Source organism: Cheilinus undulatus, linkage group 7 (genome assembly GCF_018320785.1).
Source record: "Cheilinus undulatus linkage group 7, ASM1832078v1, whole genome shotgun sequence".
Taxonomy (NCBI): Eukaryota; Metazoa; Chordata; class Actinopteri; order Labriformes; family Labridae; genus Cheilinus; species Cheilinus undulatus.
The window spans coordinates 32,751,032-32,768,813 of record NC_054871.1 but is presented as its reverse complement, the minus strand read 5'-3'; the positions used below and the strand labels follow the sequence as shown (position 1 = coordinate 32,768,813).

The window sequence follows — 17,782 nt, the reverse complement described above, 5'->3', positions numbered from 1 at the left end:
CTGCAACTCCCTCAAAGGTAACCATTCTCACCCGCCTCATCTTTTAATTCTGCTTTCCTTTTCTGTGAGAGTTGAGTCACACCCACCCATCCTATTGCCTGAGGTCATGGTGTCCCACCCCAAAAGCAAGCCTTGGCACATTCCAGCACACACAGTAGGGGCTGCCAGCAAACCCCTTGATACAATTTCTGGCTCTGTACATAATACCTGCCAGGCTCCAACAGGTGAGGCATCACATTACTAAAACGAAAAGTGTCTAAGGCAAGTTCCCATGTGTAAACTTTCTGCTATTGCACTTGATGTTGCGCCACTTCCAACCGCCCACCATCACGCCCCCTCAGTGAGCGCAAGCCAGTAGTTGTGCCATGGTGTGGGATGGAGCACAAGATGTATACTGTGATTCTGTTGCACCATCCCAACACACCTCTTAAATTCCTGTGAAGTCATGAATTTCTTGCACGTGCTTGACAGGACTTATTTTTCACAACAGTGCTGTCTGTAAACAAAAGCTTTACAGTCGTACAGAAGTGACATCCTACCGTGCAGCAGGGATTGATGCTGATGGGTAATGCACAGATAACGCAGGGAGGGAATGAGGGAGCTAATTGGCAGGGGAGGTAGTGACACACCCTCTGCCTAGAGGGCACTGTTCAGCACTGTCTCAACATAAACACAGCTTTAAAACCTCAGTAATGCATACCAATTGTAGTATTTAGATCTTTGGTGTCATCTTTGCTATAATTTACAATACTAAGTGAAAAGGATGCAAGTGGATCATCTTCTTTCACTTTGGAGCCAGAGTGATAGAAAGGAGCAGGATACACTTTTAACACATAATATTTACAAAAGGTTACCCTCTATTCATTTTAACCCACAGTCAAAGTTAGTTTTTCCCAGCCCAAGGAAGTCTGAGATGATGTCACAGTCTCTTTATGGCAAAGTCGCCTTTCTGTCCAATATAAACCGAGTCTTTCCAAATCCAGACACCCCACATCAAATCTGTGCTTGTCATCACTGTCTCAGCTATGGTTTTGATTAAGTCTAGTGACAAAAAAAAACTAGGTTAAAAATCACACACCGCCCTGTACCAGCCAAACATGGGCAATAGGAACTAAAACAACATTAGTAGCATACAGTGTGTAAAGCGCCAGCTATGGCTTAGCTCTGTTTAATTACTTTTTACACATAACAGACGCCATCTTTAATAAAAAAGGTAAAGAAGTTAAAGAAACGTTTTACTGTTATGATACTGATAACGCTTGACAATGCTTTTGTAAAGGTAGGTCTGATGTTCCAAACAGCTTATATTTTATGTAGTATAAATGCATTAAAAAAATACAAATACGTCTTACCAGTTTGAAGTTTGACGAGGTCTGAATCTAATTAACCTGACATCTCTCAGACGACGGATTCTTGCAATTTAGCTAGCTAGTATAGGACGGTTACTTGGAAACTTGCGACCGTGGATACCGGCCAATCAGAAACGAGCAACTCCAGGGGAGGCCGCTCATAAGGCGTACAGGGAAGAGCTTTGTGGGGCCTGACATCCTAAAGTTAATCTGTGATAACCAATTTTATATTAAGCTGGGAAGAAAAACTTACCAAAAGCAAAAACAAATAAATAAATAGTTTATGCAGTAGTACAGTATTGCCTTTTTCAAAATGTAAACCTCCTTTCTTAAAACAGAGTTCTCTTTTTCTTGATAATGTTTACAATGTTGATTGTTACTAACTTAACCACTTTGAAAGTAATGTCAGACTTCATAGCTTAACCATGATGTGCACAAACATAAAGATGCCAGAAAATAGAGAAGGAACTCCCAGAGAAGATGAGCCAGTGGGTAAAGTGGCCTATCCCATACAGCGCCAGTGATAGGCCAAAACATTGTACCTCCATTTTCTATTGTATTTTTTCATAAATCAGTGCTACTGGTCTCTCTTCACATCTGTCAGTGGGTTTAAAACAATTTAAAGCATTATATAGTGCGCAAAAGACTTAGACCATTCAGTGTTAAATTAATTGAAAATTTTTTTTTTTTCTTTCCCTAAAAAGTGGTGGTTTTGAAAGTAAAAACCTTTGGCCTGATGCCAGCAGTAGGCATCTGTGCTTAATTTTGCCATGTAATCATGAATTAAACCATAAAATGTAAATTTTCTTAATGTCAGGAATAATGACTGTTATATCAATGCAAATTCATTCAGGTCTAAAGGCATGTATATACATGTTGATGATTTACTAACATATAAAACCATGTAAATGCTTTTGATAAAGATGAGGCTGTAACACTAAACTATGTCTTATTTTCCAACATGGTAGCTTTGGGGAAAACTGAGCCAAAGGGTATAGAATAAGACTACTTAAAGGGAAAAAAATTATCGAATAACTGTGAAAACATTGGTTAAAGGGTTAGATGGGTTAGAAGTCACAAACATGGGTGGAAAGGGGTTAAAATGGATTTAAAAAGGCACAAATTAGATTTTAGTGGCAAAATGGGTTACTACTATGCAAAAAGTATTAAAAATGTTGCAATAGTGAAAATGAGTGGCAAAAACTGGCATAAATGTCCAAAACAGTGGTGAAAAAGGGTTAAAAAGTGGGCCAAAATAAGACCCAGAACCCAATAAAAGCTTGGCACATTTTTCAGCTCCAGAATAAATGTTAGCCAGGATGCTTGCACTAATGCTACTTATCCAACACACATGCACTGATAATTAATAAATCACAACTGGGGAGGGCCCATTCACTGTGGTTTTCCAAGGGGGCCAGCCAATGCTGTGGGTGAGCCTGCTCCAGGTCTATGCAAAAAACAGTGGCAAAAAACCTAGCATTCATAGCAATTACACAGTGGACTACAATGATAGTCATAGTCATAAATAAATACCTGGCAGTACATTCACAAATAAGTTTTATTTCAATCTTTTTATACATTATAACCATATCCAACACATTTTTATATTATAATAAAATGACTCTTCTCCCTTGTCATTTACATAAATCAAAAATTTGTATATTAAGACTGCAAAATAGTACTCCTGTTTTGTATATAGCTTTGTACACATACAAGTGACAAATCATTCATTTTGCTCTGAACGAATGCACATTTTCTGGGGGAATAAGAAAGGGCAGCCATAAGCAGAGAGAATACAAGAGCTCTAGCAAGAAGGCAGGCTAGCAAGTAACACCACCACCAACATGTGACCAACACTGACCAGGGTTAAAATGTTCAGTCAAACCATTTCTACTACTTCAAAGTTAAGTCTTACTCATTTGATTAAAAAAAAATCAAGGGGAAAAGGTCATCAATTTTTTTTTAACCCAAGTCTTTTCCAAAAGCTCACCTCTGGGCTGACTGTCCCAAGAGAAAGCTTGGATCGCCACATGTGGCAGTACAGTGACAACATAACCAAATACACTTCAGGGGAAACTACAGACCAACACCAAAAAGAGAAAAGAAGGCAAAATAAGTCAACATGATTGAAATTTCATATTCAGGCTTTTGATAAAAACAGCTATTCATCCCCATCATGATCTTGGGAAAACAAATACACATAGAAGATAAACCATGCTATATAATCCCATGAATACATTTGAGCATTGTATTCTCAATGTCAATAAAGACATTCTGGCATATATCAGGCCTCCACAGCATATGCCTCCTCAAGTTTTGAGAGACACAGTGTGGGATGTGAATTGAAATGTATGCTGAGGAAACAATGTCAACACATTCAGAGTGCAGATCACTGAATGAAAAAGTAAAATAAAACATTCAAAGTACATTGATATACTGTTAATGAATGTGCATACAAAAAACTGATCAGGCATTAAGCAACTTTAGTAGTCATGAGTACCCTCTTTGGTTTGTGAAATTGTCCACAAATTGATCTATGGAGTGCTCTCTCAGACAGAGAAAACTAAAAAGGACTCTTGCAGTCTCTACCTAAATATTTGATTATCACACTGGAGGTAATTGAAAGGGAACATTTTATCACAGACAAGTTTGTCATAGGGATTTTCAATCAAAATAGCTGCATGGCCCTTGATTAAAAACTATAAAGAATTTGTAAGTACTTAATACGATGGGATTTTTCTGTCTGAAAATCACTACAGCAGGTCTTTTATTAAAATACAGTCCCAAAAGCCATCATCTGTCTCCTTAGAAAAGATTAATACAGCATATTCAACAATACAAAATAAGTTTTTTAATCAATGCATTTCAGCTGACACACTGGCAGCCCTTCAGTGCTTTACATCCTCTGTAGCAGTGTGGAAAAGTGGGCTGTGGCTACACTCCTCACTGGCATGGTGAAGCTGTGGTCGTACAGTACAATGACTCAACGGGCCCTGCTGCTGGTGGAGAAATAAATGAGGGGGAGGCCAAAAACCGTTTTACTCAAGAGCAAGATGAAAAAAGTGCCAATATGTGTGTGTCTGTAATGGCTTGTGTATGTGTGCGCGCAGTATATTTGTGTGTATGCAAGCAAGACCCAGAGGTGCGCCGGGGCAGTGGGGTGCCTGTTCACTCGTTGCCACGGGTGGGAGTACTGGGCTGGTTAAGGCCCATGGTTTTGCACAACCAGCCTGCAAAGTCCACTTCCTCCACTTCTGAACGTTTGATGAATGTGTGACTCTAAAAGAAAAAAGACCAAAGGGAATTTTTTTTTACTGCTGACATCACAAAAACAACCAATAAACTATCAGGTTAAAACTGAGTTCAGATACCAACCATTAACATCTTTAGATCTGCTCGCTCAGCTGGATTTTTGATCAAACTGCAGACATGAGTGACATCAAAAATGTTACAAACATGTCACTGAAAGCCCTTTTTTCAAACAAACAAGCTCAGATCTCAGAATAGTTCCTATACCATCTAGTGAAGAAGTTCAAACTCTCAGTATTCCAAATTTAAGTCTTTGCCAGTGCTCACCATTTTGTCACAAACTCCTGGAAGTCGTTGGTGAAGACTCCATGTGGCAATTTAGGGGGCGGCTGTGGAGGCAGCAAGGAAAAAAAGATCAAAAACAAGAACAACTAATACAAATACAGAGTGTGTAGTTTTGTGATGAGGCAAATGTGTAAGAGAGCATGTTTCACAGACCTCATTTACAATGTAGTCCAAAAGTTCAAAGATTGCCATAGCAGGTCTACTGTCCATCCCATGTCCTGTGAAAAAGTAGAACATTTTAAAGAATCCTTTGGATTTTCTTCTACCAATATCTTAAGCAAACTTTAAAATCATATTATACTGGGAGGTTCGTATCCTGTAAAGAAAATATCTCGTATTATGGTAATAGACGGATTTATAGTATGGAGACACAAAAAAATCAAACTTGTCTGTTTTAAGATTTGTTGCCCTGGTTCTGCTGTCTGTTGGTTTTTAATTTAATTTAATTTAGAGATTTTCAATACAGATTCCTTGAGTTTTGTATGCTGATACTCTAAGAAAAAAGACTTTGGGCTATAATGGCAGACTATGCCTAAATTTGTTTACTTGGATATATTAGGGGAAATTGATGGGTATAATTTAATAAAATTCCTTCCAAGATGCTCCTAAAACGTAACAATCATGAGTTTAGGACCAGACTTATGGACATTAGAAGAGGCATCCATAATGCATAAGTCTCTAACCACTAGGGCTGTCACAATACCAGAATTATCATTGCAAAAAGAAAAAATGGCCCGTCAGATTACTTGAAAATAAAGTCCATGGTAGAGATAGTAGTCAATACTAAAATATCCAAGGCATTCTGTTGTTATAAAAATCTTTTATTGAACAGGGATGTCTACGCACTTCCACTCCTGAAGACTCAGAGTTGAAATGCTAGCAAGTCTTTTTTCCTTCTTTTTGCCTTATATGCTTGTCCTCTCATCCTGAAGAGCACCTCAACCTGGCAAGAATGTTCCAGACATTTCTGACTCTGTGTAGCACTCATCCTCCTTTTTCTACCAGTTATTAACATCAATGTGTTACTAGTAAAACTCAAATTATATCAACACCTGTTTTAATACCACTGAAAAAAAAACACAAGTCCTCGGCACCCAATTTTATATAATTTCTGTTTTATCATAAGAGACGGCAGACAATTTTGATGGCCGCACTGAATATCGCAATCTCGACTTGTATAAATGTTTGGTTTTTTGCACATCATACCGCTCACGGGTCTGCCTGGTGGTCTGGACCTAGGCATGTTGGTGTGAGCCTCTCCTTCGGACCCATCCATAACTGCCCGTCCAAAGATACCCTCCAGCTCTTTGGTGTCTGGTGGAGGGATGGGGTAGCGGCCGATTGCCAGCTCCACTAGGGACAGACCCATACTCCATACGTCAGACTGAACCGAATAGTGGGTGCCCTGCAGTCTCTCCGGCTGTTGAGAAACACACAATCTACGTCAGAGGGAGGCAGGTAGAGCCAAGATGGCAGGCGGGAGAGAAGGTTGGGCAGAGGGTTGGGTGGAGAAAGCACAGGAAGTGGTGGAGAGGAGAATGGGAGGGGGGGGTGGGGGTGGAGAAGGGGGTTGTGGCAAAGAGAGCAGGGGTGTGGTGAGGGCAAGAGGACAGAGAATGGGAGGGTTTGGCAAGAAGTGAAGAGTAGCTTATAACTATTTTACATATATGGAGAGGCAGGTATATGTGCCCTGATTTTCATTAAAGGACAAGAGTGTCTACATCACTAGTGCTTTGAGTGTGAGGGAGGTAAACAGGGGGAGACAGATGAGTAGCTTTCAGCAGCACACCCACCAGGTGTCTAAGAGTGAGGGGAAAGAAGGACGAGAAAGAGCACAGTTGCCTTGCTCTTTGCCAAAGAGCCCTTTCCTGGGCACAGCCCTCACTTCTTGGCAGGGGAGAGAGGGTGGGCCAGATGAAGGAGAAGGCAGAAGGCGGAGCCATTGAGCAAGAGCAATGTAAGAAAAGAGCAGAAGGAAAGTGGGGATAGGGCCAGAGGAAAAGGGGTGGGGGCGCAAGCGTGCAGAGCTGACTCACCGACATGTAGGAGCGCGTTCCAACAAAGGAGTTGGCCATGGAATCTATGAGTTGGCCGCTCACACCGAAGTCGCACAGTTTGATCTCCCCACGAGAGTTGACCAGGATGTTGGAGGGCTTGACATCTATGTGGCAGAGGGGATGTACAAAACAAACAAATTTACAACACGTTTATAGAGACTTGTCTTCATGCAGTACTTTTTCTCATCCATACTAGACAGCTACTATTCCGTTTCAGCAGCAAACAGACTAAGAGGGGACTCCTTACAACAGAATTATTACTGCACAAATAGCAAAGAAGGACACTGCTACAATGCTGTGTTTAAAATACACGAGGCCTTGTGTATGCAGCATGTGTTGGAGCACATTTATAGGCAGGGGTGTATATATAGGAAAAATGTATATATGACTTTGTCAAACATTCATATAAATATTTCCCTTATGTGAGACACTGCCATGTGCAGACAAATTTTCCCTCTTTGGTTAGTAAATGCCATCTGTTTCAGGACCCCAGCCTTACATGTGTAAGCAGAAAATGTTGTTACATACACCACAAATTAAACAGCATTTATGAACATTTTAGCAGGATGGTGGCTCCACAATTTCAGGAACAATAATGTCAAACTAACAATGATCACAGGTCAAAAACTGGGAAAGAAGAAGATCAGAAAAAATATGACAACTTGAAAAATAGGGTAATATTAAAAAAAATGTCGAAACATCTTGCATAATTTTTTTTTGTAAAATAAGTAGACTTTGGAGTTTAAAAAAATGTTAGACCAAGACTAGGAGGATGGCATGGACAGCCCCTAGGTCTGTCTTTGATATCATTTATTCAGCAATGGAAAAGATAACTACAACTCAGACTGACCCCTGTTATAAACAAGCCTGGTCCTCCACATTTCCTGCTCACCCTGAAAAAAAAAAAAAAAACATCCTGCAAAATAGTGGAGTAAAACTGAGCCCTGCAATCTGTCTTCTGTGGTGTGGGACCCCTCCCACTGACCAAGGACACGTGAGGAGTGCCTGAGAAAGAGGTAGCATGAAAGAGCGGGAGAAGGATGCAGGGAGACACAGAGGGAGGGGTCAACAAGGCGCGGCTGCTGTATAATCACATCTTGAGAGGCTGTAATTACCGCCAGAACTCACAGACAACTGTCCTGGAGTACCACCGACCCTGTACCACTGTGGAATCCACAGCACTGCGGGGTCTGACTGTTGTCCCTCTCTACCAACAAACCAACCGCTCCCCACAGCTGTGCTATGGAAAACTTGTCTGCATTTGGTTCTTCTATAGTGTGACTTGTGATTTTGTTTAAATACAAGATAATGGTTTTTACTAAGCCATTTTTATTTCTTGCTGAGATTTTCTTTCATCAGAACTCGTGATATTCCCAAATAATAGCTTGCCTTGTGGAGAGTGTGCTAAACCTCTTAACATGTTGATGCAGTGCATATGGGGGGTAAGCATGAAGACCATCAATACAAATCTTTATGGAAAAGGTACAGGCTAGTTCATGGGAGTTGCAAGTACTCTTAAAAAAGGAAAGTCATAGACATGAATACTAATCATTCCCCAAAAGTTCCTTCTTAGTATGCCTAAGCATGAACCAGAGTATTTACCAGAACAATTGTAGTAAAATAAGTGGATTAATCCTACACTTTTTTTTCTATATGATCTTTAAACCCTACAATTTACTTAGTCTTGAGTTTCTGTTGGCTGACTGGCTTAAAGCATCTGTAAAAACAAAAAAAAATCTTTGGCCCAAAGTATAGCAGTTATCAACTTATACATAACAAACATGAGTAAAAAATACTTTTCATATTTTATTAAATGTGTAATCTAGAGCATGACAGAGTTGCTGTTATAATAGGTTACACATTCAGTATTTCTATACATTTTATGGTTTCTGCTTGACCAAAGCAACCAAAATATATCTCAGAAAGATCTGTTACTGTGTCTGCATTTGGCCAAAGATCACATGTTCACAAGCCTTCCCTTTTGTAAATTCCTTACAGAAAACAATTTGATAAAAAGGTAGTAAGGAAATCAGAACATAAATTCTGTCTTATTTCCATTAAAGGTTGCAAATTAGAAAATGTAGGTTGAAAATAGATACTTGGATTTAGTTTTATGCGTTCTAAAACATCACTAATAAGGATCTGACAGTTTACCTCTGTGCATGATCTGATGCTTCTCTCTCAGGTAGGCTAATCCCCTCAATACCTGGAGAAAGCAGAGGAAATATTTCACAAAACAAACAATACTATCAACCTGAATGGAGAAAAATGTCATTCTTGTACACACACACACACAAAACACTTTCCCAGTGTAGACAACAATTCAAAATACACCACTATAGAATCTATGAATCTAATGTGTAAGTTGAATATAATGTATTAAACCTTGATGACAGACTGAGCAGCAGAGGTACAGTTAAGCAACACTATGGGACACCCACCCACAACTAACAGTGCATATAAAAGATATATATGGTCTTGCATGTGCACAGTTAATATGATCATGCATATGCATCATCGTTGTGAAAGCCTTTTACTATATTACACAACAAAATGCTTTTAACATTCTTCATATTAATGGCAAACTAAGATTGCAATCACTTAAAAAATGACAAATATATCTGACAAGATTTTCTCAAATCAATATAAAAATAACTTTATTGTAATGTTTATAAACGTAACAACACAAGTGAGCTACTTACAGCTATGCTAACTTTTCCCAAGATTTCTTCTGGGATTCTCCTGGCTTCCTTGAGGACCTGGTCCAACGACCCGCCATCCTGTTAAATGAATTTAACGTTAGAAGCTGCACTTATCTTTTTGATAAAAACAACTGACCTTCCTGTCACTTACAAAGACCACACACTGGTATCCACCCGCATCAATCAAAGCTAGGAGGACTGCTCATAGTCTTTGTCTCTCACCATGTGCTCCATACAGATGCTGATCTCTCCGTCGCTGTAAAAGGCCCCATAGAAGCCCACAATGTAGGGAGAGTTGCATTCATGCAGCACCTGCAGCTCTCTGATAATCTGGTTTCTGATGGCAGGTTTGATTTCCAGATGGATCAACTGAGGAGAGAAAGCATGAGAAGATAAACTGCGGTGTTTGTGCCATGATTAAAGTTAGAATAATAAGAATAATTTTGATGCTGTTTATCATAATTATAATATATAAGATATAAAATAGGAATAAGTTCTGTCATACCACTAATATGTTAGACTAACCAACAACTGGCTGTTATCTGATGTAAATGCATGAAATACATCTTGCTATGTTAGAAACTATCCTTTTTTTTTACTTTTGTATTTTTGGGGGTTCTCTGTGTATTAGTTTATTTTTTGTCTTGCTGTGGTTTTGTATGTCATATTCTGTTGGTGTTGAAATGTTAGACAGCATGATGCAAGATGTATAGAATATGGTTTTTATTAATGTTATGTTGTTTTTTAGTTGTAAAATGTCATGACACTGTCACATTGTAAGATTGTTGCAGACCCAGGGAGGAATTGCTAAACGAAACCTAACTAAATTAAAAGTTTCTTTTGTGTGGTTTATCAGGCATTCTGAACACATAGCTACTCCGGAGTTCATCTTGTACTTTAATCACTGACTCAGAAAAAGTGAGTCTGAATACACCTTCTGTATCAAACAGCGGTAACAACCACAAAGTAACAAACATCAGTATTTATCAATGATTCTCACATTTTTAGATTTTTCAAGGTAAATTCGGTATTGGCCTGTCAACACACTTAAAGATGTGTATGCTTGAAGCATGCACAAATTAGAGTAATTTAATAATGATCCCTCCGGATTTCGTTCAAAGCTGCCAGTAATCTTCAATTTGTGTTGATTTTGACCAACTGTGAACAAAGCGGCAACTCCTGTCTCTTTCATAACTTTATCCAAACATACAGTGCACAGAAAGTATGCAAACCCCCTTCACTTATTTCAATTTGTTAAGTTGCAGCCTGATGCTACAGTTGATAAAAATAATTTATGTGTTAGTGAAAACAGTATTAGATTTTTTTTGCAAATAAAAAATAAAAAAAACTGAAATATCACATTGAAATAAGTATTCAGACCCTTTGCAACAACATTTGAAATTCAGCTCAGGTTCCTTCCATTTCTCCCAATCTTTACTAAGATGTTTCTACATCTTGACTTGTCTAGGAGCTGGTGGCCAAGCAAAACTTAGCAATCAGGGGAGAGGGGCCTTAGTGAGAGAGGTGACCAAGAACTCAGGGCACTCTGACTGAGCTCCAGAGATCCTGTGTGGAGATGGGACAAAGCTCCAGAAGGACAAACATCACAGCAGCCCTTCACCAATCTGGGCTTTATGGCAGAAGCCTCAGGTTAGTGCAAAACACATGAAAGCCCCCGTGGACTTTACAAACAACTCAATGTGCTTCCAAATCATGTACTATAAATGTAATTTTAATTTACCACAGGTGAACTCAAGTCAAGGTGTGGGAGGCACCTGAGCAAAATTCCATTAATTTTGCAAAGGGTCTGAATACTTATGTCAATGTGATATCAGTTTTGTTCAATAAATTTGCAAACAATTCTAAAATTCTGTTTGCACTTTGTTATGACAGGGTACACTGTCTAAATTAATGAGTATATTTTTTTTCACTGCAGCATCAGGCTGCACCATATCAAAAAAATGAAGGGGTCTGAATACTTTCTGAATGCACTGTATGTAAGCAGTGTTTATTATCATAAACCAAAACCTTAACCTGTGTTTTTAAAGTCCAATGCATACAAGATGTTAAAAGGCCACTTTGGCAAAGTCACCTGCCCAGCAGCAGAGGGTTAAGACATTAAAAATTACAGTTTAGAAATATTTAGTCTTATGTGGGGAGTATTGTTTGCCTTAATTGCTAATAAAGGGGAAAAACTATCAACTTAAATCTTTTTTATAACCAGATAAATCTTCCTCAGAGGAGCTTTAAGACATATAGCAAAGTTATGTTCTGAATCATATTCTATGATGAGAGAATATACTTGTGATATGCTAAGATCCCCCATTTTTGTCAAATAATTTTGTGGTTATTTATGTTTGCATTAAATCTAAGTGCATCATGTAGATTTCTGCATATGTAAAGACAATCTGGCTCCTTCACACAGAAGTGGGTGCAGCAGAGCAGGCCACTTCCAGCTCTATGTTGCAATTAAAAAGATGTAGTTACAAAAAAAAGCCATAGCTTATGATATGAGAGGGTACTCCCTGACTAATTTGTCGTTGTATGTCTTTGTGTGCTAATGTTATATTTTTATTTCTAATCTATTTATTTGGATCCTCATAAGTCACTACCGAAGTAGCAACTACTCTTCCTGGGGCCCACACAGGCAAACACTAAAAGTGTTTTGCATTCAAACAAAAAAGCAGGGTAAAGAAAACCCTTTATCTGCATTAGAATTTCTACCTTGTTTAAAGTCAGCTACCAGCATGCCTCACCTTTCGAGCCATGACCAAACCCGAAGGTTTGTGGCGAACTTTGTTGACCACTCCTCCATTGCCAGCGCCCAGCTCACATATAGGGTCAAAATCCTCATCCTTGAGCTCTCCAACCTGAGCTTTCTGGGTGAGGAAAGCTTCCAACCGTTTCCGCTGCTGTTCATCCAGGTCCAGCTCACCCAGTTTTTTTTGTAAGGCCTCGAGGTTGGCTCTGTGAGGGGGAGACACTTGATTAAGCAAGATTTTATAAACAGAGATAGCCAACTAGTATAGGAGCACATTGACCACTGTATTTGAATGTTGGCCCATGGGACAATAATACACAATACTAGCTGTGGGTGATGACATATCCATACAAACATCAAACACAGGTACAGTTCATAAAACTCATTCTGGATCTACTTACTCAGATGCAGCATCGATGGTGTTGGAGGTGGCCTGTCCCTCCCCAATGGGCCTGATGTTCAGGGGAACGGGTCTTCTTTTAGGAGCCATTTCATACACTATTCCAGGTACACTTCTCTTAGATAATGCACTAACCTGCAGTTGGCTGGGAAGTTAAAACTGCCTTTAATTTGTACGGAACTCAGTCAGAAAAGCAACAGGATCAGCCCTAGACAGACAGGCTAGTAACTTGGCTAGCTCACGTTAGCAAAGTTAGTATACTTTCGGTAGCATGTCAATCAGCTATTTCAGTAAACTTCACCATACCGAGGTGACATTCATAAGCCAGGTTGTTGTCCCGTGCATTTATAGCTTCTGTTGTACATAGTTTTCTAGTTTTCTGCTTCCTATGTTATCTACCTGCTGTCACTAGCCATTAGCTGCCTAGCTACTACTAGCTAGCACCAGCTCCTGAAAATTCGTGCCCTGCGTCTCTCAGTGCTAATGTGCAGCTCCTCCGCTTTATCAACACAGCGGGACCTTTAACAGCAGCTACACCTGGAAAACGGCTCCTCTGGTTTCCCTCCGCTGGACGGTAGCGTCCGAGAAGCAAACTCCTCCGCGTTTCAGTTCAGGGTGTGAAGCTCTGAAGCGAAAAGGGCTTTGGCTCAGGCTGGTGGTGCTACAATACAGGAAGCAGCAGCTGCAGCATCAGACCTGTGACACCCCTGCATACACAGCGCGAGACTGAGGCAGCCTGACAAGTTCAGACGAGAGATGAAGAAATCTGTCGGGATAGGTCATATATTCTCAGATCGTGAAAAAAAAAAAAAAAAAAAAAAACACAAACTAAAATCTGCTCATTTTAATGGCCTTGAAGCCCCCCCCTGTTATCTGCAGCTTTTTGTGTTTTAATGGAAGTGAATGAACAGGCAGTAAAGTACATGACTGCCATCCAGTGGGATCAAGAGGAAAGAGCTTCATCATATAATTTTTAAAAATGGTACATCTTGGGTTGAAAACAAAATTGCTTTAGGGCATAATGGGAATTGACATCATTATCTAAATAATAACATTTGCACTTTTTTATTATGATAAATTCCCGAAGGAATGTGTTTTTCTTTTGCACAATATATGTGCATCTCAAAAATTTGATTATCATGTAAAAGTTCCTTTTCCTCTGATTTACTCCACAAAGTTAAACTTTTATAAATTCTAGATTCCTTTATCAAGTGCAGAGTCAACAATATCAGCCATCTACCACCAGGTTTTAGAGCCCTTCGTACTTCCATCTGCTGAGAAATGTATGAAGATGCAGATTTTCTTTTCCAGCAGAACTCTGCCACAGTGAAGTAAAAACTACTGTAACCTGGTAGTTCCAATCACTTACTGAGTGCATAAATGAGCATACATACACTCCCCTTCAAAAGTATTGGAACAGTAAGGCCAATTCCTTTATTTTTGCTTTAGACTGAAAACATTTGGAGTTGACAACAAAAGATGAATATGAGACAAGAGATCAACATTTCAGCTTTTATTTTTTTACATTTGGATCTGATACACAACTTAGTAGATAGCATTATTTGTAATGAAACACCACATTTTAAGGTAAGCAAAAGTATTGGAACGGATAGACTTAAAATAGATTAAATTAAATAAGACTTAATATTTACTCACAAACTCTTTTCTTGCAATAACTGCATCAAGCCTGGGACCCACTGACATCACCAAACTTTAGTATTCCTCTTTTGTGATGCTTTTCCAGGCTTTCACTGCAGTCCTTTTCGATTGTTGTTTTTTTAGGGGGTTACTCCCTTCAGTCTCCTCTTTAGTAAGTACAATGCATGCTCTATAGAGTTTAGGTCTGGAGATTGACTTGGCCAGTCTAAAACCTCCCACTTCTTGCCCCTGATGAACTCCTTGGTTGTTTTGGTAGTGTGTTTTGGGTCATTATCTTGCTGCCTGATGAAGGTTCTTCTAATTACTTTGGTTGCATCTTTCTTTATATTGGCAGGCAAAATGTTTCTGTAGACTTCTGAGTTCATTTTGCTGTTGCCATCATGTGTTACATCATCAATGAAGATTAATGAATCAGTCCCAGAAGAAGCCATGCAAGCCCAAGCCGTGACATTACCTCCACTGTTTCACAGATGAGCTTGCATGTTTGAGATCATTAACAGATCCTTTCTTTCTCCAAACTTTAGCCTTACCATCACTTTGGTAAAGGTTCATCTTTGTCTCATCAGTCCATAAAACTTTGTCCCAGAATGTTTGAGGGTGATCTCTGTACTTTTAGGCAAATTACAGCCTGGCTTTTCTGTTCTTCTTGCTAATGAGGTGTTTGCATCTTATTGTGTAGCCTCTGTACTTTTGTCCATGAAGTCTTCTGTGAACAGTAGATGATGATACCTTGACTCCTGCCCTCTTGAGGTTATTGTTGATGCCACTAACAGTTGTCTTAGGGTCTTTCTTCACAGCTCTCAATGTTTCCGTTGTCAACTGATGCTGTTTGGTGTACCTGTTTGACTTATGGTACTGAGTACACCAGTGGTTTCCTTCTCCTTCAGGACATTCCAGATGGTTGTACTGGCTATTGCCAATGTTTGTGCAGTGGCTCTGATTGACTTTCCATGTTCTCTCAGCTTCACAGTTGCTTGTTTTTCACTCATAGACAGCTCTCTGATTTTCATGTTGGTTACACCTCTAACTATAAATGCAGTCTGCACAGGCGAAACCAAATCTGAAACTGAGTGTGGACACTCAGCTCTATCTATTATTTGAATAATCAATGTAATAAGACACACCTGGGCAACAAAACACACCTGTCAGTTGCATGGTCCAATACTTTTGCTTACCTAAGAAATGGGTGGCATCAAACAAAAGGGGCTATCTTCTAAGTTGTGTATCACATCCAGATGTAAATAACTGGAAATAAAAGCTGAAATGTTGATCTCTTGTGTCATATTAATCTTTTGATGTCAAACCCAAATATTTTCAGTCAAAAGCAAAATTAAAGGAATTGACCTTACTGTTTCAATATTTTTGTAGGAGAGTGTATATTTCCTGAAGGTCAACATTTCTGTATTATAAGTCTTTTTCACATTGATGTTTTGTAAAATTCTAATATTTTGAGATAGTGGATTTTTTTTAATTTCTATGAGTTGTAAGCTGTAATCATCAATAATAAAAAAAAGTCTTGAACTATTTCACAAGAAAATACCAGAGGTGGAAAAAGTACACAACTATTGTATTCAAGTAAAAATACAGTTTGTCTGGTTGAATTTTATTTAAGTAAACATACTGGTCGATAAATCTACCCAAGGAAAAGTAAAGTAGTACTGAGTAGCTACTGAGGAGTTGTACAGTATATGATGCTTCCTTATTGGCAAGAACAACAAGAGAATAGATCGCAAACAAGGTTGTTCAAGTCACACCTCTATAATAAATTAGAACATACAGCAAAACTGACCATTTTAATTGAACTCATAGAGTTAAAATTTACATTTTAAAAGTGGATATAGGTCCACACTTTAGTTACACGATACTTTTGAAAGTGTTAAATACTTTACAACATGGCAAAAGCAGTAAATCTGTGGTAAGGTAGATCTCCCCCTGCAAGAACAAAGCTTAGAGTCAGCCTCATAGCAATTCAGACTGATGAAGAATATGCACGTTGTGCCCTTAGGAAAACCTAAAGTCGCAGCTGGGAGTTCTGACTAAGTGGATAGCTTCACTCATGGTGAAAATGTGTCTCATACCAAAAATGACAACAATCCACCAAAAACATGAAAGAAAGAACCCTAGCAGGGGTCACTTTATAACAGGCAACATCCAAACACAACTAAACACATAAAATGCCCAAGGGCATGATGGGAAACTCTGCCAACACATTTGAAACCACAGTGGATGGAGCTTAGATCCACTGACTCTTTAGAGTAAAACTAGCACTGGTGGATCAATGCTGTCAAACTGTAACACTGAAGAACATTTCACTGAGAATGGAGTTGAAATCAATTCTGAAATGTTTAACCCTAAGATATCAACTCTCCAGTTGGTGTTCAACAGCTGTTTTTGGATTCGATGTGGAACCATTCTTTCACTTTGTGCTACTGTGTAGTCAACAGAGAGATGGAAAAAAGCACAACAGTATTGTACTCAAGTAAAAGTACAGTTAATTCAACTAAAATGTACTCAAAAAAGGAAAAGTACCACGAAAACCTACTCCATTACAGAAATTTGAGTAAATGTAATTACTTACTTTGCAGTGCAAACTGCATTATGGAAAAATCTTTTATTCTTACATAATGCAGTGCAAACTGCATTATGTAAGAATAAAAGATTTTTCCAATCAAAAATATAAAAATGAAAGATGGATTTTTTTTTTTATCAAAACAGGTCAAGATTGATGAGAGTGGTGTAATTGCTACTTTTTGAATGACCACTATTGACATATCCTGTGATGAAAGCCTACATCTCTTAGTATACAGGCATACTTAGAAATGCAGACTTAAATATATATAATTTACTTGTATACAAGATATGGATTACAGCTAGCACAGTTTATACAACCTTTGTCTTGAAATATAAAGAGAAATGTCTTAAGCATTTAAGGTAACTATGCTGTCACAGTGTTAGTGGGTCAAATAAGGCCAGCTCCCTTCCTTCATGTCACTCATCTCTCCTCTTGCTTCGTGTCAGGGCACAAATCCGCAGCTACTTATGTGTAACAGTGACCTCAAGTGGACTTTTAAGTGACTCAGTTTCAAAGAAGACTAAATCTCCATAGGATAGACTTGTTTTCCCGTAGGATGATCCTAATGTTTTAGAAGCAAGTGCAGACATTGACGCTGTCAATAAGATGTGATTCTCTAGTGTCTGTGGATCCTGTTGTTCACAGCAGCAGTCTGGCTGAGAAAATTGAATAAAAAAAACATGGCAGA

The 17,782-nt window shown here is 38.8% G+C and overlaps 1 protein-coding gene across 1 annotated transcript; it reads right to left on the bottom strand.

Moving 5' to 3' along the window:
• Positions 1 to 2,889: 2,889 nt before the first annotated feature.
• Positions 2,890 to 13,570, bottom strand: map2k2a (mitogen-activated protein kinase kinase 2a). Its single transcript, XM_041791564.1, has 11 exons — positions 12,865 to 13,570; positions 12,459 to 12,669; positions 9,925 to 10,071; positions 9,703 to 9,780; positions 9,155 to 9,206; positions 6,980 to 7,104; positions 6,150 to 6,363; positions 5,097 to 5,161; positions 4,926 to 4,987; positions 4,725 to 4,770; positions 2,890 to 4,628 (listed from the first exon to the last, which is right to left on the bottom strand). The coding sequence occupies exons 1-11, from the start codon at positions 12,951 to 12,953 to the stop codon at positions 4,518 to 4,520; spliced, it is 1,200 nt and encodes a 399-aa protein (XP_041647498.1). The 5' UTR covers positions 12,954 to 13,570; the 3' UTR covers positions 2,890 to 4,517.
• Positions 13,571 to 17,782: the final 4,212 nt, after the last annotated feature.

Bases quoted from the DNA above. Each gene is read 5' to 3' on its own strand.
- map2k2a (XM_041791564.1), bottom strand. From the start codon at position 12,953: ATGGCTCCTAAAAGAAGACCCGTTCCCCTGAACATCAGGCCCATTGGG. The intron at 10,072-12,458 runs GTGAGGCATGCT...TTCTCTCCTCAG, and splicing joins GTTTGGTCATGGCTCGAAAG to TTGATCCATCTGGAAATCAA. The intron at 4,988-5,096 runs GTCTGTGAAACA...CTGCCTCCACAG, and splicing joins TGGACTACATTGTAAATGAG to CCGCCCCCTAAATTGCCACA.